General features: G+C 42.7%; 1 protein-coding gene across 12 annotated transcripts in view; it reads left to right on the top strand.

Annotated features, from left to right (window-relative positions):
- Nucleotides 1-22,574, top strand: part of anks1b (ankyrin repeat and sterile alpha motif domain containing 1B) — a 738,433-nt gene that overhangs the window by 355,045 nt on the left and 360,814 nt on the right. For 11 of the 12 annotated variants that reach the window (XM_068004841.1, XM_068004853.1, XM_068004843.1 and 8 more), the window contains 2 exons: nucleotides 5,097-5,393; nucleotides 6,907-6,982. In XM_068004841.1, the coding sequence (XP_067860942.1) occupies nucleotides 5,097-5,393; nucleotides 6,907-6,982 (373 nt within the window). Of the gene's footprint in view, nucleotides 1-5,096; nucleotides 5,394-6,345; nucleotides 6,636-6,906; nucleotides 6,983-22,574 lie in introns of those variants that run through there. The other variant, XM_068004849.1, reaches the window with a different exon arrangement.

The raw sequence follows: 22,574 nt of genomic DNA, 5'->3' as shown, positions 1-22,574 counted from the left end.
CTGTTCTCTTGCAGGGCCATCTGCGAGCGCCGTGAGCTTGGAGGGCGATTCCTCAGAGGACCAGCCGGTCTCTGAGGGTCCATCGTCACATCTGAGCCATGCATCCACCAGTGCAGATACATACACCTCGGTGGGTCCCCGTCCTCACTTAGTTGGGCTTGCACATGGTGAGTCATCACGCACATGTGAGCATGAGCAGACCCTGGTGGCAGGGGCAGCCATGGAGAGTCCACGTCGGTGGGAACACTCTTCTCCAGGCTCTGCTCAGCTGGACCCAGATGCTGAATCCTGGGGGCCAGCCATGAATAGGAGAGTCATCAAGGGGCAGCAGCACATTTCCAAGGTGCTGGAACAGGTGCCACGCGCACTCTTCACAATCGCGCAGAGGATGGAGGAGTCCAACTCCTGCATGAGGGGAATGGTGGCACAGGTACAGGAGGGTATCTCCAAGATAGTGTCGCAGGGACGTGAAGGCATCTCTGAGATAGTGTCTCGGGTAGGTGCGGGAATGTCTGCGGTGGAGGAAAGGCTAGCCTCCCTCGAGCGTCAAGCATGGCTCAACATTGAGTCCATTCAGGCCCTGACAACGGCCGTTCGGATTCAGGGTGAGCAACATTCTGCCGCCTTGAACAGGCTGACAGAAACTTTACAGGTGGCCTTCCAAGGCCTCACACAAGTCCTCCAAACTGCCGTCCAGCAGGGTGGAAGGAGTGATGTGGGCCTGGGCCTCAAGAGGGATGATGGTGAAAGGGGAATGGAAGTGGGGACGCCACTCAAAGCGCTCCCACGTCTCACCCGTTGCCCCCCTCTCAACCAGTACCCGCAATGCTGCCCCCTCTCCAGGTGGCCGAGTCTGCCCCCGCACAGGTGCAGGTGGAACAGTCTTTGGAGGGGCCCTCATGGGCACCCAAACCCAGAGGGCGTCGGCCCAAAGCATCTCATCGGTCAGGGCATGGACAAAAGCAACCTGCCACTACTTCTGCTGAAGTCACAGGGGTAGCACCACGTAGGGGTTCCCGGAAACGCACGGCGAAGGTTTTGTGAGCACAAAGGGAATGCACAAGGGTGTCTGACGATTTGTCATGTTTTTCATTTCTTTTGTTTTGTTTCACATGCACAATAAATATTATTATCACCACTGCTGCCACGTCTTGCCCATTCTTGACTGGCTTGTGGAATCGGTCCCTTTCATGGGGTTCACCATGAACATACGCACTTGATGCCACCCATTGGGTCACTGCAGATGACTGAGAGACGCCAGCGATGTCCCCGGTGGCACCCTGGAAGGATGCGGAGGGGAAGTTGTTGAGGGCAGTGGTGACTTTGACAGCGACAGGTAAGAAGATGGTGCTCGGGCCAGCTGGGAGCAGCTCAGCATGAAGGAGGCTGCAGATGTCCACGACTACATGTCGAGTGACTCTGAGCCTCCATGTGCACTGCTGCTCAGAGAGGTCCAGGAAGCTGAGCCTCGGTCTGTGAACCCTTTTGCGAGGGTAGTGCCCTCTGCGACGCATCTCTCTCTGCGGTTGCCCTCCCTCCTGCTGTGCAGGTGGATGTGTCACAGCACTGTGTTGTGGGGCTCCACGTGTCAGAGGTAGACGGCGTGGCCAGCGAGGCTGGTGATGCTGTTCGCCCTCTGAGGAGGTCATGACTGCAGCTACGGCGGCCCCCATCCGGAAGATGTACATCTGAGGGGGTCCGCAAGGTAGGTACATGCGTCTGGACACCGGGGCAAGTGTGCAGGTTGGTGAATTTGATTGTTAGGAGGAGGGTGGTGGAGGCCAAACTTTGTCCAAAGTGACAGAGTGGCCTCCTGCAATGAGTGAGGGTCTCCCCCCCGCCCCCCGCACCTGTCAAATGGACCTTTGCAGCTGCCACAGGCTGGTGGCTGCAACACGTCCATTTCAACTGGGAGTGTTTCCCCCAGTACGGGAAACGGTCTCAGTTAATTGCAAAATCCGATCCCTCCTAAAATATCAGGTCAATCAGGGTTGGAGCCGAGCTCCGGACCCGCCCCGGGAATCCCCGATTTTTGAAGCCCCCCCGCCACGAACGCACCCGATTGCGGGTGCTAAAATCGAGCCCCAGATGTCTGAAATGGGAAAGCTTTTCACTCCTTGGCACTGAATTATCTCACCTTGATAATCACATTTTAAAAAGGAAGTAATGTTACTTCCACAAATGCACATGTTTTCTTGGGCCATAGTTCGGTACAGAATATAGGCTGTGATGTAAAAAAAAAACAAGGCATTCACAAATTCTGATATGATCGTCTTAAAATGTTGTTTCAATCGGTTGCATTCTCAGCTCTAATTCAGAAGGTTCTGTGTGTTTAAACCTGCTCCAAGCAGAGACTGGAGAAGCGCATGTGAGGGCAGGTGCAAAAGACACAATATTCAGTTCAGATCATGAGGGGGTCCTATCTTACATCCCTGCATTACAGTATCATATAATTACATTTTGGGCAGCAAGGGAGCACTCTTGGGCCTCTCGCAGAAGTGACCAACATCACAGTATGCGAGAGAATATCTAAAGCAGACCTGAAGCTTGTATTACCCCGTTTATAAAGAATGGGTTTACACTTTCATTAAATACAGCATACACATCAAATCTTCCATTGTTAGCAATTATTTAAAAAATAGCAAATTATAGTAAATGAAAAAATACCTTTTATATTAGGCATGTTTGGTCGTTTTTTTTTAAATGTGGTACCGTGAAGTGGAGTTGGGGGAAGTGGGGGTTCGTCATTTTTTTTTGTTGGCATGCCCTTAAAATATTGGGTACAGCCCCACGTATGTCATGATATCCTTGCTGGAACAAAACAATAAGAAATCCTTCACCGTTATGAAGATGAACAGATCCTGGAGTGTGATCTAAGGCGGTCACACATCTAAGGGTTGAGGTGATGTTGATAAACTGCTTGTGGTCTGTAGTTGAGGTTTATATTGTTATCTCAACTCAAGTATTTCGCTGCTTTTAGCTGTACTGCAGCCTATGCATTATCTTGTACATTGTACTGAGAATACACTCACACCGCTTGTATGACCTTATTCTCATGCTGGCAGCAGTTGCAAAGTGACTGACCAAAAGTGATATGGTTTTGAATTAGTTACTTTTTGTGCCTGCTTGAAAGGTTAGACGATTAACTTTTATAACCTGCACACAGAATAATTATATTAAGCTGCAGTTAATTTAAGACTTCTCTCATTTTTTCACATGCTTATTTGTTATAGAAATATAAATTGACAATGACATTTCAGAGCACTTAGAAATTCTTTATTTCATGGATTATGGTACATTGTGGACTTTAATATGTAAGTGATGGCCTATTTCCGATTCTCTATTACTTATGTACATTGTACTAGATATTGTCTCTTAGGAGTTTGTTACATTTAGCTTATTGCTCATACTGTGTGGTAGCTCTACATGAGCTGTCAACTTTAATAAGTCATTTTGTCTGCTTTGTCTGTTTTTTCCAGTTTTGCTTCAATTTCATATAACATGAAACACAATAACTATTAACACTTTTGTTAAGTAATTAGTTGTTATATGTATTTCTTTGTCTGAATTTAATAACCATGTACTAATTTCATAACAAGCTCTAGGAAAGTAACTAGATTTGAAAAATGCATTGGCATTAAACATTGGCCAATGGACATATAAGCTTGGTGTCTGGTGCCTGTGTCCAGGCAAAAAATTGGCTTCATCTGTTTAGATTGTGTTTGCCAAACTGGGAGATGCAGCCATGTTAGCTGTCAAGTACTTGAAGACCTGTTTACTAAGTACTATGGATATTGTATCTTAGATCCTATATCCATCAGTAGTTTTAAAGGGTGCAGTTCCTCTCCATTATTCAAGAAAGAACACAGGAAATCCTGCTTGAGATTAGTGCCTCTCTAGAACACTGAAGTTGACCGGACTCAATTTTACAACAGATCCTTTGTTAATTGTTTCAAGGGTGACATTCGTTTTGCAGCATAATGAATCATGACACTGAAAACACAGGATGCTCATTTATAAAATTATTCTTCAGAGTTATGTCTGCTGAAAGCTGCGACACATTTTAAAGCCAATGATATTTGTTGTATTCTGCTGCTTGTTGAAATTGTATTTTGGACTTGATGGCCCTATAAAAGTAATTCTGTTACATATATATATTACAGAAAGAATAGTTTACTTGCTATAAGATCTATTCAGAGGAAATTGAAAATTAAAAGGTACCACAGAAACTCATTGTTACTAAGATCTGTGAGAATTAAAAATGTTAGACTTAAGGGAAAATTTTCCTCATCCCAGTGGATGGGGAATGCTTCATTTCCAAGTGCAGCAAAGTGTAAAGAGAGGTGAAGACCCATTGCATCAGGTTTCTTCTCCCACTACGCAATGTCAGTATTTTCTTGGTATTGCCCTGCAACCTGACGGCTGGTACTGGGTCTGTGCTTGGAGTAGGCGCAGGCCTGAGTCAGCACTCCTGCCTCACTTTACTTCTTGTCCAACCATTGGGCACCCCAATGGAGGAAACCAAGTGTTGGGGCTTGCACTGGGACTCCTGCAGACTGGGGCCTGTGAGGGTCCTGGAGCAGCTCGGTGATTTAGTGGAAAAAGTTGAACTGTTCCTATTTCAACCACCCAAGGAGGATGTTAAATTGTGAGAGCCTTCTTGGAGAGCAGCATCCAGAAGCCCCAATGCCAGAAGCTGGTTTCATATTTCTGCCCCCACCTTCCCCCCGATCCCAGTACTACACCCTACCAAAGGCTGGGCCTGTTGCAGGAGTGTGCCCAGGCCATGCGAAATAGCCCAGAACAGAATTTCGGTGCACTTCCATCCGCATAGGTGCAATACACGTCAGATATGCTGTGCCTGATTGGATGTCCAAAGAGGATCATATACCTTTTGCACTTCCCCTGTAACTCGAATTTGAATCCAAACTCTTTCACAAAAGATTATGGTTGTAAGTTAAATTAATGACATTTTGGTTTTCCTGCTTCATGCTTTTATTTCAATATTTTGCTTCACCACTTTCTTTATTTGAAAAATGCATTTTTAATGACCGCCTTGTAATTGTCTTGCCTTCTCCTACCCTTAACTCAAACAGAACAACGAGAATGAAACCGCACTGCATTGTGCAGCACAGTATGGACACTCAGACGTGGTTGCCGTTCTCTTAGATGAACTGACAGATCCCACCATAAGGAACAACAAGTTTGAATCACCCCTTGACCTGGCCGCACTGTATGGTCGTCTGCAGGTGGTCAAGATGTTGATAAGTGCACATCCAAATTTGATGAGCTGCAATACCAAAAAACATACTCCCCTGCATCTCGCTGCACGCAATGGACACAAGGCTGTGGTACAGGTCTTGCTGGAGGCCGGCATGGAAGTGAATAGCCAGGTGGGTGAAAGTCTCGTCTATAGTGGACTCGTTGTAGAAATAATGGACAGATTTTAAACACTCTTGTGCTAATCAGCAATAGGGAGTGGTCATTTTTATATATACATACATATATATATATATATAAAAAAAATTGTAACAAAATTACCAAATCCCAGACAGACAGTAAATTCTTTGAATTATTTTCCCCCTGTTCTTGACTTTCATGCTGGCAGTAATAGTTACTGTTACACTTCTGGATTATCGTTTCTGATGTTTAGTGTAGCTGACATGAAGTGATTTAAATGGTATTTTTTTGTAAAAATGCTCTCGAGTGCTAAATTAAACACTGCATGACTTAACTGGACAGTGTTGATGTTCTAGGATTGCCTATTTTTATTTTATTTGCATGTATCAAATTTTCAAATGAAATATTTGACATTTTTCAATTTCTCTACAATTTCTGTGATGTAAAGTGTTTAAACAATGGATGGGCAATTTGGCAAATTAAAAAAAAATGCGGTCCAAAAATTGGGCAAGCTACCCTCCCCATCTCTATATGTAAAAATTGTGAACAAATCAAAATACTATTAAATGCCTGTCAACTGCAGTCTGTCTATTACAAACTTTCAAAATTGTGCAGTATTGAAAAACTTTTAAAAACATTTCACTGTGACATATTACTACAAATACTTTTATTGGATATTATCTGATGGGGAAAGTGATAACTCAGTAAATTAAAGAAGTGACTTCTGTGCTTAGGGACAAAATGACCTCAGTATGTTGCATGGTCTGATTATCTGCAAGGTCTCAAGTAGCAGCAAACACATTTTTTTTCCAGTTAAATTCCTGGAAATGGTGTAGCATGAGAGATTTCCTTTGTTTGACATCAATTCCCAGTCATTCAGGGAAACAAGACAGGAAGAACCTTTCTGAATAAAGCTAGGCTTTTGCATCCTGTGCATCCATTTTGTACAAAAGGCACCATTTCAATGTGCTGGTAAAAGCTATCTGCGGTTTGGCCCTCTTTTAAAAGTTATCTCTGCAACCACTTCTGTTTTAAGAAAGGTATAGATAGTTCTGCTGATATAAATTAAACTCTGAAAAGACTGAATAACCAAACCACAAACGGATGTACTGAGCAACAAAATAGTCTATGCATACTCATTTTCAAATTCTGCTCACTTACTCATTGTGACAAATTTAAGACATCAACTTCATCCGATTTGTGCAAACAGCCTTGAGATGCCGAAGGAGCAAGAGGTAATGCTTTTGGTCAAATCTAGCATTGGTATGTTTCAAGTACTGGTATTGCTTTTGCGATGAAGGCTGAACGTTTGGGGAAATAGTAGAATATGAACAAAATGTGTACTTAAATCTTAGAATACCTTTGAACGTGCTTTGTAGTAGAGTTTAGCGTGTTAAAAGTGGGATGGAAGAATGATGTAGACAACTTATTCCATTAATTAAAAATTCTATATATCGTTATTAATTCTGCTGTGTGTTACAAATTATCTGCATTTGTACTTTGTAGACTGAGAAAGGAAGTGCCCTGCATGAGGCTGCCTTGTTCGGAAAGATGGATGTTGTCCGAATTCTGCTAGAAGCAGGTAAGATTTAATTACCTTTCTTGTGACATTTATATTTTCCACTAGCATTTCCTTTTGGCAATTTAAAATCAGATAGGGAAAAAGTCAATTTTTTTTGTCTTGCTTATCAGTGATTGAAATTCAGTGGTTCTTCATGGGGAAAAACCAATTGATTTTAAATATAGGCTTTCAGCTTTCCATCTTTTCTTGAATTGAACATGTAAGTAATTAGCAGCATGTACAAAGGAGTCAGTTCCAAGAGCATATCTGTTGTTGCTACTTCAAATGGCAGTGGTCCTTTTCTTATTTGTTATAGGTGGTGTATTGGATGGTGCATTAAACTTAATTTGATGTCCCCTTTCTAATGATAATAGCAGATGCACACTGTTTGGGTGCCAATATTTCTTGTTTCCTGTGAAAAATAGATTATTTTATATGGGTTAACGCCCTTGTTAACACATTAACACATTCATTACTGGTGTCACACAGTGTGGTTTTAACCCCCAAGCATTTATGGAAAGGAACTGCTCTTTTGATTTGATCGCATTTTAAAAGTCACGTAAAGATTGATTCAGTTCGGTCTTTTATTGAAAGACCTTTGTTTTATTTTGTCTCTGAGCCATAATATTATGTGTAATCCAAAAATAGATACCATCTATCAAGCATAATATCTTTTGCGACCTTGTGTGATGTACAATTTTATTTATAAATAAGTTTCTAAATCAACTGAGAAACCATATATTTAGTAAACTTATGGAACATAAGAACTGATAGGTTATTCTATCAGTTTTGGTAAGGTTTTCACTGTCTTCAGTTGTAAAACACCAGTGCAACACCTTAAGTCCTGGAAAACAGCCCTAAATTCACAGCAACAATCCATATAGAACAGGGTTGACATCTTTTCCCAAGTTCAGAATCAGACAGGTTCATGGCTTGAGTTTTGTTTGCTGCAAATGAAAATTAATAACTAATGCTTCCACGTCATGAGTAAGTGGATTAAAGTGGCATCTATTCAAAAAAAAAAGTCTTGAATTACATTTTAGAAATTTAAAGGTAGGCCCACTCAAAAACCAAACTGCCCAACACAAAATGGGACAGGTATCTATTGTAACGTGGTACCAACTTATTGTCTATATAAAACTATACATACAAGAAACAGCCTACGTGATGCACTGAAACCTTGAGATAGAGGGCAGAATTTTCCAAGTCCCCACAACACAGATGCAGTGCTCGTGATTTTCAGTACATTCACATTCAAAGATGGAAGATTGCAAACAGTGTTTCGCTGTCCTAAATGCAAGCCCTCGCCAGTGGTGAGGACTCAGAAAATTCTGCTTGGACCACCCGTCTCCCACCCTCCCTCCCTCCCTCTTTTCCCTCTTTTTTTCTCTCTCGTGCTCTCTCTCTTTTGTGCTAGGGTTCTCTCTCTCTCTCTCTCTCTCTCTCAGCTTTGTCACTATTATACAAAAGAATCCAAGAGAAACTCCACAGTAGATAAGATCAGCACTGGACTTGAATGGAATGGGGAAGGATATTCTCTTGTAAGGAAAACATGCCATTGCAATAGATCACAGAATATATACAAGTGCAGCAAAACCAGTGAAAAAAGTATGAATGATGAGTAAAGAAAACATTCCACACTTGCATGATTGAGAATCTCTGTAGTGAAACTAAGCACACAGCAGGATGGTTAATGGCAGTAAAGAAATTTGGAGCATTTGACAATGCAGAACATCGCCCTGAATAAACTAGTCCATGTTATGAATGGAAACAGGTGCAGGCAAACACAAAAAGGAAAAAAAGCACATCCACAGTGGAAGAAAGTCCTGCAAAATCATCTCCGAAAAGATCCTCAAACAATGGAGAATAAGGAAAATTGTACTAAATGAAAATAGAAATAAAAAAAATCTGAGGAACACATGGCAGTAGATCCAAACCGAAACAATAATTGCATCCTAAGGACTAACAAGGTCATACATGCCAACTGTCAGTATTTTAAGCTGAAAGTCAGCCTTTCAATCAATGTGCCAGCTAGTTTGAGTTTCACAGGAAAACTCAGTTTTGTCCAGTGAGTTTAAAAGTTGACTGTATCAGTTGGAAGACAGAACTGGAAGGTGTCAAAACCAGTCAGATGATTTTGATAGTAGAACTGGAGCCTGTTGGAATGAACCAATCCGACATTACTTTCTCTCACTATTGGTTGCACACAGTCCTGGGGCAGAAAAGTTTTAAAATGAGCTGATGACTTCTGAGACCTGCAGACTTAAGTTAATTTAAGTCCCAATTTTAACTTGAAGTGGGATGAGCGCCAACCCCCCACCCCTGACATTGGCAGCATAAGGCTGAGGCGATTTTAACTCCCGGGCCTCATCAGCATGCTGCCAGACACTTGCCTGCCCTTAACGGTTGGGAAGTGACAGCTGGTAGGCAGGTGGGAGTGGAGTTTCGGGTGGTAGCAAGAAGACAAGTCGTGGACAAAGTGTTTCAGGAGGGAAGGGGGAAGCCTGGAAGAGAAGAGATCTCAACTGCTCCTCCCTATTCCCACAAGGAAAGTTAAATGACTTGCCTTAAATGGCCTCTTCTGGTCTTGGAACCTTTTTTCCCCTGTCTTCACCTGGCAGGAAAACCACAATGGCTTCCCCGCTCAGGCCACAGTTAAAATTGCAGTTGGGGCCCGATGACATCATTGGACCCTGATCTATATATTTAAACAATGACCCTACTGGCTTCAGGCAGCTGCCTTTGCTGCCTGCTCAGAAGAGCAGGTTAAAATTGAAGACGGTGGGATCGAGGCGGGACATCGTCAGGTAAGTCACCCTTCGGATTTTAACCACCCACGCGCCTGGTAGAAACTGGGTGGATAGGGTTAAAATCGCCCCTTTAGTGTTTAGTCCCACAAATAAGCTGCTAAAGTACAGGTTTTGAAAACATTATTTTCTTCAAAGCAGATTTATGTTACATCAAGGTTTATTTTCTTCAAGACTAGTTTCAGCCATTTTTTGGGGTCAAAGAAGGATGTTCTGTGGTGTTTCTGTTTCAGCATTTCGACAAAGGCTTGCAGGCCTGTGCCTGTGCTAATAATAAGTTAAAACATGTAGTCAAAAACTCTTGCAGGTTTATTAAAGATTAGATGAACCTTCATACTCATGGCCATGCATCGAGATTACATAAGATACGGACGCGGAAGATGCACACATTACAGTCAGTTGAGCTCAACCCCCGACTAGTCCACTACTCCATAGGCATCTGCATTCCATAACCCTGACCCACTTTCAGTACCAGTCCTTATCAAGAGGTCCCTAGGCCTGCTAAATATAATGATCCTGAAGTTGCACATAAAGCACATCGATGTTTGGGTTAGCAAGACATAAAAAGAGAATGGAGTCTCCAGTTGGGTTGATAAAGCTAATCTAAATGTAAGCAATGTGTGACCTGGCCCAGAAGCAGGCTGTACACAACCTCTGGACAGACACATTTCCAGCCTTTTTGTAGTCTTTCAATTTGAGGTTTTTTAACTACAGAAATTATCTTAAAATTGAATATAGTATAAGAATACAAGTAATTTTTTCTTTCAAATGGATTTCTTAACTATTTCTCAATCTTAATCACTAACAGCGTGAATGCATTAACTGGATATATTTGAGCCTTCCTGTCACTGTGCTACCCTGAGTTTGGAAGTAAAATAGAGCGGGCTTTGAATGATGATGAACTTTACTTAAGTTTAAAAAATACACCGAGATTCCCATATTTAGGATTCTATTGCTATGAACTACTGTGATATGTCTTATTGGCCTGTTTGTGTGTGAATGCAGCACTGAGTTCTGTTCTTCAATTTTAAAAGCAATTTTCAATTTGTTTGTACACTTGTGATGGAGGTCCCTTTAGTACCATTCAGTAACCAGGGAGAGAGCATGCACTGTCTGCATTAGAGTAGTCAACATCCACAGGAAAATATGAGAAGTGACAATAATAGAGGCAATCAATCAGGTGCACGTGAGAGCACAAAATTGCTTGTTCCTACAAACCATATTTTCATCTACTTTTGACTTTTTTTAAACTATTGAGGTGTGTAATGATTTTCCTTTCAAGTACAAGAAAGAATTTGGATTCATATAGTATCTTTTACATCCTCAGGACACCCCAAATTGCTTTACAGCCAGTGAGTAAATTTTGTAGTGTAGGCACTACATGTTTTGTAGGCAAACGTTTGCACAGCAAGGTCCCACAAACAGCCATGAGATAAATGAACAGATATTCTGTTTTTAATGGTGTCAGTTTAGGAATAAATGTTGTCCAGGGTGCTGGGAAAACTCCCCTGCTCTTTTTAAAATTGTGCCATTGACTCTTTTATGTCCACCTGAGAGGACAGACCGTGCCTCAGTTTAACGTCTCATTCGAAAGACGACACCTCCAACAATGCAGCACCCCCCTTAAAGTGTCGGCTGCATTATTTGGTCAAATCCTGGAGTAGGGCTTGAACCCACAACCTTCTGATTCAGAGGTGAGAGTTCTACCAGCTGAGCCAAGCTGACACTAAAAGAGAAAACTTTCAATCAAGGTACAGTAATGCCCATCTACCTCTGGGCTGCCACAAGGTCTTGGACAAGGACGTATGTGATAGTGATCTACTTTTGTCTTGGAGGGTCCACTGCTGGTTGTGCATATTGTAAACAAAAAAATGTAGTTCACAAATTCAGATAACTTGTCAGGGCTTAAATTTACAATGGAAAGAGCTGGACAATGTAAACTTCTATTAAAACACATAAAACTAATCTTATTTTCATATTTAAAATATCTGTGATCCTGCCAGGATAAATTATTTTTGGCTTAATTACAATCTGTTCCACAATGGCAGAAAATGCACCAAGCTTCAAAAATACATAATTTCTTAGGGGGAATATACCCACAGACCTGTTCTAAGAAATAAATTTTATGCCGTCATCACTCTCATCTGCCTTCATTAATTGCCACTGCTGCAAACGTCACTTTTGTTTGCTTTAGGTTTTTTCCCCTGCAATAAAAGTGATCAGATGTTGAGTGTCCCTGCAGCTTGAGTTATCACAAGCCTGTGTCCCACTGCGCTTTCAGTCTGACATTTTGTCTTCGTGTATTATGAGGCCTATATTCAGCAATGTTTTTGAGCTGACAGCTTTCATAGAATCATAGAAAATTTACGGCAGTACGTGACAAGCCCAACAAGAGGGGATGCAATTCTAGATTTAGTCCTGGGAAATGAAGATGGGCAAGTGGGTGACCATATTGGGGATAGTGACCACAATTCAGTTAGTTTTAGCATTATTATGGAAAAGGACAGAGTTAAATCAGGAGTAAACGTTTTAAATTGGGAGAAGGCAAATTTCACAGAACTAAGCGGTGATTTGGCAGAAGTGGACTGGGCACAACTACTTGAGGAGAAATCAGTGGCAAGCCAGTGGGAGGCATTAAAAAGTGAAGTTCTACGGGTACAATGCAGACACGTCTCCTCAAAGAAAAAGGGTGACACTGCTAAATTTAGAGCCCCCTGGTTGTCTAGAAGTATACGGGGCAAGATAAAGTAGAAAAGGAAAGCTTATGACTGTCACAGAAAACTAAATACTGCAGAAAGCCTAGAGGAGTATAGAAAGAACAGGGATGACGTATAAAAGGAAATAAGGAAAGCAAAGAGAGGGCATGAAAAAATATTAGCTAGTAAGATTAAAGAGAAGCCAAAGATGTTTTATCAATACATTAAGCACAAGAGGATAGCTAAGGAAAAGGTGGGACCTATCAGGGATGATAAGGGTAACTTGTGTGTAGAAGCAGAGGATGTGGGTAGGGTTTTAAATGAATATTTTGTCTCCATGTTCACAAAGGAAAGGGATGATCTGGACGCAGTAGTTAAAGAGGAGATGTGTGGAATATTGGATAAGGTAAACGTAACGAGAGAGGAAGTACTAGAGGGACTGGACTCCTTGAAAGTTGATAAGTCATCAGGGCCGGATGGATTGTTTCCTAGGCTATTGAAGGAAGCCAGGGAGGAAATAGCGGATGCTCTGAGGATCATTTTCCAATCCTCACTAGATACAGGGGAGGTACCGGAGGACTGGAAGATTGCAAACGTAGTACCATTGTTTAAAAAGGGTATGAGGGAAAGGCTGAACGCTTATAGGCCGGTCAATCTTACTTCGGTGGTGGGCAAACTATTAAAATCAATACTGAGAGATAGGATAAACTGTCACTTGGAAAGACATGGTTTAATCAAGGATAGTCAGAATGGATTTGTTCCGGGAAGGTCATGCCTTACAAATCTGATTGAATTCTTTGAGGAAGTGACAAGGAGGATGGATGAGGGTAGTGCAGTGGATGTTGTCTACATGGATTTTAGTAAGGCATTTGTCAAGGTCCCACGTGGCAGACTGGTCAGAAAAGTAAAAGCCCATGGGATACAGGGAAATGTGGCAAATTGGATCCAAAATTGGCTTAGTAACAGGAAACAAAGGGTAAAAGTCTATGGATGTCTTTGCGAATGGAAATCCGTTTCCAGTGGTGTGCCACAGGGCTCAGTGTTGGGTCCCTTGCTGTTTGTGGTGTTTATTAATGATTTGGAGTTGAATGTAGGGGGCATGATTGGCAAATTTGCAGACGACACAAAAATTGGCCATGTAGTTGATAGTGAAGAGGATAGCTGTAGACTCTGAGAAGATATCAATGGGTTGGTGGAGTGGACGGAAAAGTGACAAATGGAGTTCAACCCGGAGAAGTGTGAGGTAATGCACTTTAGGGAGGGCAAACAGTAAAAGGGAATACGCCGTAAACGGGAATATATTGAGAAGGGTAGAGGAAGTGAGAGACCTTGGAGTGCATGTGCACAGGTCCCTGAAGGCGGCAGTACAGATAGATAAGGTTGTGAAGAAGGTTATTAGCCGAGGTATAGAATACAAAAGCAGGGATGTAATGATGGAACTATATAAAACGCTGGTAAGGCCACAGCAGGAGTTGTGTGCAGTTCTGGTCACCACGTTACAGGAAGGACGTAATTGGTATGAAGAGAGTACAGAGAAGATTTACAAGAATGTTGCCAGGGCTTGAAAATTGCAGTTACGAGGAGAGATTGGATAGGCTAGGGTTGTTCTCCTTGGAGCAGAGGAGGCTGAGGGGAGACTTGATTGAGGTGTACAAATTATGAGGGGCCGAGATAGAGTAGACAGGAAGTACCTGTTTCCCCTAGTGGAGAGTTTAAGAACTAGAGGACATAGATTTAAGCTGATTGGCGGAAGGATTAGAGGGGACATGAGGAAAAACTTTTTTACCCAGAGGGTGGTGGGTGTATGGAATTCGCTGCCCGAATTGGTGGTAGAGGAAGGGACCCTCAACTCTTTTTAAAAAGTACCTGGACCTGCACCTAAATTGCTGTAAGCTACAGGGCTATGGGCCGGGTGCTGGAAGGTGGGATTAGAATGGGCACCTGGTTGTTCTTCGAGCTGAATGGCCTCCTTCTGTGCTGTATCTTTTCTATGATTCTGTGAAACAGAATGAGGCCATTCAGCTCATCGTGTCTGTGTCGGCCGAAAATGAGCCACCCAGCCTAATCCCACTTTTCAGCACTTGGTCCGTAGCCTTGTAGGTTACGGCACTTCAGGTGCATATCGAGGTACTTTTTAAACGAGTTGAGGCTTTCTGCCTCTACCATCCTTTCCGGCAGTGAGTTTCGGACCCCCACCACCCTCTGGATGATAAAACTTTTCCTCAGCTCCCCTCTAATTCTTTTACCAATCACTTTAAATCAATACCCTGGTTATTGACCTCTGTGCTACGGAAAATAGATCCTTCTTATCCACTCTATCTAGGCCTCTCATAATTTTATGCATTTCAATTAAATCACCCTTCAGCCTCCACTGTTCCAAAGAGAACAACCCTAGCCTATCCAGTCTTTCCTCAAAGCTAAAATTCTCCAGTCCTGGCAACATCCTTGTAAATCTCCTCTGTACCCTCTCTAGTGCAATTACATCCTTCCTGTAATGTGGTGACCAGAATTGTACACAGTACTCAAACTGTGGCCTAACCAGTGTTTTATACTGTTCCAGTATAACCTCCCTGCTCTTATATTCTATGCCTCAGTTAAAAAGGAAAGTATTCTATATGCCTTCTTAACCACCTTATCTACCTGTCCTGCTACCTTCAGGCATCTGTGGACATGCACTCCAAGGTCCCTCACTTCTGAGAATCCCTACGTGGTCAGTTTTCGGTAAAATATTAAGATGCCTACGTGGCAAAGAAGCAGAATACAAAATGGTTAGAAAGGGTTAATTAGTTAGTAACTGAGATTGGTACAGGTGGCCTGGCCTCCTGCTGGGCCATATGTTTGCATAGTCAGCAGGTTTGCATGGTCTTATCAATGTAGAGTCTTTGATGTGATTCAAGGACTGGTCTGAATGTCTCCATGTTTATGGCAGATCAATATAGGTAACGAGCTTAGCCAAAGTTGAAAGACATTCCAGGTTGGGAGATAAGGAACAGAAGGAACAGGGAAGAACATTCCAAGTTGGAAGGTGAGGAAGTATCCCCTTTGATGTCTAACAGCAACATGGTCAGCACATGGACGATCTATGATTGGCCGGCAATAATGTAACCTCGCATGGCAACCTGTGCCCGGCTTATGATTGGTGTTGACTCTTGTGTTAATGATGTTCCAACCCCTATCGATCTGTATAAAGGTATGAGTTTTTGTCATTGTCTTTGTCTCCTTATTCTGTTAGAATCGTTCGGATTCTCTCAGGAATCTGAATTGAAGCTACAGACTAAGACCTGCTATTAAAGTTGTGATGAACTTTAAAATGTATTCGACTTCAGTTTTTACTGAACCAGACTGAGGGGAAAGAATCCGGATCGTCACTTCCTCTACATCTTTCAGTATTCTCCCATTTATTGTGTACTCCCTTGCCTTGTTTATCCTCCCCAAATGCATTACCTCACACTTCTCTGGATTGAATTCCATTTGCCACATTTCTGCCCATCTGACCAGTCCAATGATATCTTCCTGCAGTTTACAGCTTTCCTCCTCACTATCAACCACATGGCAAATGTTTGTATCATCTGCAAACTTCTTAATCATGCCCTCTACATTTAAGTCCAAATCATTAATATATATTCAATTAAATTAGTCAGACATGACCTCCCCTTATCAAATCCATGCTGACTGTCCTTGGTTACTCCATGCCATTCTAAGTGACGGTTTATCCCGCCCCTCAGAATTGATTCCAATAATTTGCCCACCACCGAGCTAATTACTCAGTCTATCCCTTGCTCCCTTTTTAAACAATTGTACAACGTTAGCAGTCCTCCAATTCTCTGGCACCACACCTGTATCCAGTGAGGGTTGGAAAATGATGGTCAGAGCCTCTGTTATTTCCTCCCTTGCTTCTTTTAACAACCTGGGATACATTTCATTTGGCCCTGGTGATTTATCTACTTTGCAAGATGCTAATCCCCTTAATACTTCCTCTCTCACTAAGTTTATCCCATCCAATGTTTCACACTCCTCCTCCTTAACTACAGTGTCTGCATCGTCCCCCTCTTTTGTGAAGACAGATACCAAGTATTCATTAGGAACCATACCAACATCTTCCGCCTCCACACACAGTTACCTTTTTGGTCTCTAATAGGCCCTACTCTTTCCTTAGTCATCCTCTTGCTCTTAATGTATTTATAAAACATCTTTTGGGTTTTCCTTGATTTTACTTGCCAATATTTTTTCATCCCTCTCTTTGCTTTCCTAATTTCCTTTTTAATTTCACCCCTGCACTTTCTATACTCCTCTAGGCTTTCTGTAGTATTGAGTTCTCGGTGTCTGACATAAGCTTTCCTTTTTTGCCTTATCTTACCATGTATGCTCCTTGACATCCAGGGGGCTCTAGATTTGGCATCCCCATCCTTTTACTTTGTGGGAACATGTTTACTCTGAACCCCTTGAATCTCCCCCTTGAATGCCTCCCATTGCTCTGACATTGATTTACCTTCATGTAGCTGTTTCCAGTCCACTTTTGCTAAATCACTGCTTAGCTTAGTAAAATTGGTCTTTCACCAATTGAGAATTTTAACTCCTGTTCTATCTTTGTCCTTTTCCATAACTATGCTAAAACTAACTGAATTATGATCACTACCACCAAAATGTTCTTCCACTGATACTCCTTCCACCTGCCCAGCCTCATTTCCTAAAACTAAATCCAGAACTGCCCCCTCTCTTGTTGGGCTTGCTACGTGCTAAAAAAGTTCTCCTGAATGCATTTTAAGAATGTTGTGCCCTCTATACCCTTCACACTGTATGTGTCCCAGTTAATATTAGGGTAGTTGAAAATCCCCTATTATTACTGCCCTATTGTTTTTGCACTAATCAGAAATTTGCCGACATATTTGCTCTTCTATCTCCCTCTGACGGTTTGGGGGCCTATAGTACATTCCCAGTAGTGTGACTGCCCTTTTTATCCCCTTAGCTCAACCCATATAGCCTCATTTGATGACCCTTCTAACATATCATCCTTCCTCACAGCTGCAATTGTTTCTTTAACCAAAATTGCCACCCCCCCCCCTTTTTTTATCCCCTGCTCTATCTCATCTGAAAACCCTGTAACCAGGAACATTGAGCTGCCATTCCTGTCCCTCTTTAAGCCATGTTTCTGCAATAGCTAAGATATCGTACTGCCATGTGTCTATCTGTGCCCTCAGCTCATCTGCCTTATTCACTATACTCCTTGAATTGAGGTATATACCTTTAAACACTGCTAAACTCCCTTGCTGTTTATTTTCTAATCTTTGTTTCCTCTGCCTTCCAAACTCACTTACTAATTTTCTGCCTTCTATCTCCAGTTCTGATTCTGTCCTATCTGAATCTACACTCAGGTTTCCATCCTCCTGCCAAGCTGGTTTAAACCCTCCCCAACAGCACCAGCAAACCTCCCCACAAGGATATTGGTCCCGGCCTTGTTGAGGTGCAACCCATCCGGCTTGTACAGGTCCCACCTCCCTCAGAACCGGTCCCAATGCCTCAGGAATCTAAAGCCCTCCCTCCTGCACCATCTCTGCAGCCAGGCATTTATTTGCCCTATCCTCCTATTTCTACACTAGCGCGTGGCACCGAGAGTAATCCGGACATGACTTCCTTTGAGGTCCTGCTTTTTACTCTCTTTCCTAATTCTTTAAAATCTTCCTGCAGGACCTCATCCCTCTTTCTACCTATGTCGTTGGTACCGATATGGACCACAACCTCTGGCTGTTCAACCTCCCCCTCCAGAATGTTTTGCAGCCGCTCAGTGACATCCTTGACCCTGGAACCAGCAAGGCAACATACCATCCCTGGACTCATGTCTGTGGCCGCAGAAATGCCTGTCTGCTCCCCTAACTATAGAATCCCTTATCACTATTGCTCTGCTGATCTTTCTCCTCTCCTCCACCGCCCCCCCCCCCCTCCACCCCCGTAGAGCTGAGCCACCCATTGTGCTATGGTCTTGGCTCTGGCTGCACTCCGTAGAGGAACCCTCTCCCTCACCAGTATTCAGAACTGAATACTGGTTAGAGGGCGAGATGCACTCAGGGTGTATCAGTTTTTCTGATGCTGTTGGTCACTTTTGCTAGTTTTCTAACTTGACATTGTACGCAAGGTGATAGTTCACTGACATTAGGCCAAAAGTCCTAAACAAGAAGAAATCATCACTACATTCAGCACCCGATTTAGAACCAGTATCTACAGGAGAAATTCAAGAGAATCTGTACATAACACTCACATAGGATAAGCCAATACTAGTAACCCACAAGTGTATGTAATGATGACAGAAGGTTTTAAGCAGAAAGTAGCATCCATCATGCAGGAACTGAAAATGAGAGGCTCTCCATTTGAACCTGATTTTTTTTACAAAGCTGCGAAAAGCTTGAGGGAGTGAGTTGAGATGTTCAAGGAGAGTTCGCACACTGAGAGAAAAGAAGTGTAAACCCAATATATCATAATATCATAAAATAAATCCATAATAAATTTTCAAACTGGAATTTTTTTTGCCAGCAATGCCTTGCCAAGAAAGCAATACCGTTTGCTACTGAGGGATGTTTGTCTTACCAGTTCCTCATGTCTTTAGCCATTGTTGATGTCAGTTTGAATCACAGTGGTGGTCATGCGTAGCTTTCTAAAGTTAATACCATCGTCAGGAAATCTGTTAACCAGTTTATATTAAAATGGCTCCTGCCACAAAATACATAAAGCACTCAAAATAAATGGGCTGTGATACTAGTTGATTGTTGGCTAGCAGCTTATTGTCGTTAGAGGGGGCTTATTTCTTTGACATTTATCTAAGATCAAGTTGTTTGTAAATCACTGCAACTTAATAACTGGTCCAGGCTATTTTATACCTTAGCTGTCTTCTTGAGGTACATAGAAATTTATAATAGTGAATATGTATATATTAATTATTTTACTTTAATAAATTCTTCCCCATAATACAAATGATAAGACCATGGCCCATGAAACTGAAAAATTCCAAAACAAAATATCCCGTTTTCAAGCCCAAACATAACATCTTAAAATATATTTACTATTGGGTATCAGGAAGAATTGCGTGGTGTCGTGTGTTAGCATATTGTTCTTTCACCACTGGAACTGGGGGTTGAATGTAGTCCAAACTGATGGGATAAAACTTTCTTTTCTTCTGCTGCCTTTAAGGGTTGAAATGAGTCTGGGCAGGCTGAATCCAGTTCCCACTAAGCCCTCTCTCTTGCTTAGAGAAGCCACAAGGGTGGATAATAGAAATGTTACGCTGGTACAATTAAGGGTGCTCTTCTGAGGCTGGGCAGAGGCACATTTTTGGGACAGAGTAGAAAGAGCTTTACCTTGCGTCTGACCAGTATTATATGTGACCTGGTATTCTATGACATTAACACTGTGTACCTTCAATGGGACAGACTTCTATTCCCCAGTGCAAGCAACCATAATCTTGGTGACCATAAAAATTCACCTACACATGTAAAATTAATTTGGGAAGCCAATATCAGAAATGTCCTGTAGCATTGTATTCCCGCATAGCGGTAACATTGTTTCAGGAACAAATGAACGAATGACAAAATGTAGAATCAACAAAAGTTAATATTCTAGTCTTTTAAGGTGAGATAGAAATTGGATCTCCTGCCAGTTTTTCAGGTGCAAAATGGACGCAACAAGAGCCAACTTCAGGGACCCATGCCCTGTGCCGCAAGGACGCCTGAAAGACATAGATCATAGAATCATAGAAGTTTACAACATGGAAACAGGCCCTTCGGCCCAACATGTCCATGTCGCCCAGTTTATACCACTAAGCTAGTCCCAATTGCCTGCACTTGGCCCATATCCCTCTATACCCATCTTACCCATGTAACTGTCCAAATGCTTTTTAAAAGACAAAATTGTACCCGCCTCTATTACTGCCTCTGGCAGCTCGTTCCAGACACTCACCAGCCTTTTGAGTGAAAAAATTGCCCCTCTGGACCCTTTTGTATCTCTCCCCTCTCACCTTAAATCTATGCCCCCTCGTTATAGACTCCCCTACCTTTGGGAAAAGATTTTGACTATCTACCTTATCTATGCCCCTCATTATTTTATAGACTTCTATAAGATCCCCCCGAAACCTCCTACTCTCCAGGGAAAAATGCCTCAGCCTACCCAACCTCTCCCTTTAAGTCAAACCATCAGGTCCCGGTAGCATCCTAGTAAATCTTTTCTGCACTCTTTCTAGTTTAATAATATCCTTTCTATAATAGGGTGACCAGAACTGTACACAGTATTCCAAGTGTGGCCTAACTAATGTCTTGTACAACTTCAACAAGACATCCCAACTCCTGTATTCAATGTTCTGACCAATGAAACCAAGCATGCTGAATGCCTTCTTCACCACCCTATCCACCTGTGACTCCACTTTCAAGGAGCTATGAACCTGTACTCCCAGATCTCTTTGTTCTATAACTCTCCTCAACGCCCTACCATTAACGGAGTAGGTCCTGGCCCGATTTGATCTACCAAAATGCATCACCTCACATTTATCTAAATTAAACTCCATCTGCCATTCATTGGCCCACTGGCCCAATTTATCAAGATCCCGTTGCAATCCTAGATAACCTTCTTCACTGTCCACAACGCCACCAATCTTGGTGTCATCTGCAAACTTACTAACCATGCCTCCTAAATTCTCATCCAAATCATTAATATAAATAACAAATAACAGCGGACCCAGCACCGATCCCTGAGGCACACCGCTGGTCACAGGCCTCCAGTTTGAAAAACAACCCTCTACAACCACCCTCTGTCTTCTGCCGTCAATCCAATTTTGTATCCAATTGGCTACCTCACCTTGGATCCCGTGAGATCTAACCTTATGTAACAACCTACCATGCGGTACCTTATCAAAGGCTTTGCTAAAGTCCATGTAGAGCACGTCTACTGCACAGCCCTCATCTATCTTCTTGGTTACCCCTTCAAAAAACTCAATCAAATTTGTGAGACATGATTTTCCTCTCACAAAACCATGCTGACTGTTCCTAATCAGTCCCTGCCTCTCCAAATGCCTGTAGATCCTGTCTCTCAGAATACCCTCTAACAACTTACCCACTACAGATGTCAGGCTCACCGGTCTGTAGTTCCCAGGCTTTTCCCTGCCGCCCTTCTTAAACAAAGGCACAACATTTGCTACCCTCCAATCTTCAGGCACCTCACCTGTAGCTGTCGATGATTCAAATATCTCTGCTAGGGGACCCGCAATTTCCTCCCTAACCTCCCATAACTTCCTGGGATACATTTCATCAGGCCCCGGAGATTTATCTACCTTGATGCGCGTTAAGACTTCCAGCACCTCCCTCTCTGTAATATGTACACTCCTCAAGACATCACTATTTATTTCCCCAAGTTCCCTAACATCCATGCCTTTCTCAACCGTAAATACCGATGCGAAATAGTCATTTAGGATCTCACCCATCTCTAGTGGTTCCGCACATAGATGACCTTGTTGGTCCTTAAGTGGCCCTACTCTCTCCCTAGTTACTCTTTTGCCCTTTATGTATTTGTAGAAGCTCTTTGGATTCACCTTTGCCTTATCTGCCAAAGCAATCTCATATCCCCTTTTTGCCCTCCTGATTTCTCTCTTAACTCTACTCCGGCAATCTCTGTACTCTTCAAGGGATCCACTTGATCCCAAGTGCCTATGCATGTCATATGCCTCCTTCTTCTTCCTGACTAGGGCCTCAATCTCCCGAGTCATCCAAGGTTCCCTACTTCTACCAGCCTTGCCCTTCACTTTATAAGGAATGTGCTTACCCTGAACCCAGGTTAACACACTTTTGAAAACATCTGACCCGATATTGGCTTAGGCCATTTTTTAAGCGTTTAGGGCGGGAAATTGGGCTGCCTTAAGCAGAGCAGACAAGAATGCTCATCCAGGCTCCACAGCAGTCCTGAAGGCCACTCCTGGCCTGTGATTGGCCCATTCTCCTACCCCACCCCATCCCTCCATGGGATTTACCCTCTGGTCATTGCCAGCAAGTCAAGCGGCCCGACATTGACTTTTACAAAATGGGTGCGCTGCTGTGGAGATGTGACAGGCGCCGGCAGCTCACCCAAGTAATGTTAATG

The sequence above is a fragment of the Heptranchias perlo genome, chromosome 24, assembly GCF_035084215.1.
Source record: "Heptranchias perlo isolate sHepPer1 chromosome 24, sHepPer1.hap1, whole genome shotgun sequence".
NCBI classification, from domain to species: Eukaryota; Metazoa; Chordata; class Chondrichthyes; order Hexanchiformes; family Hexanchidae; genus Heptranchias; species Heptranchias perlo.
This window is presented reverse-complemented; position numbering and strand designations above follow the sequence as displayed.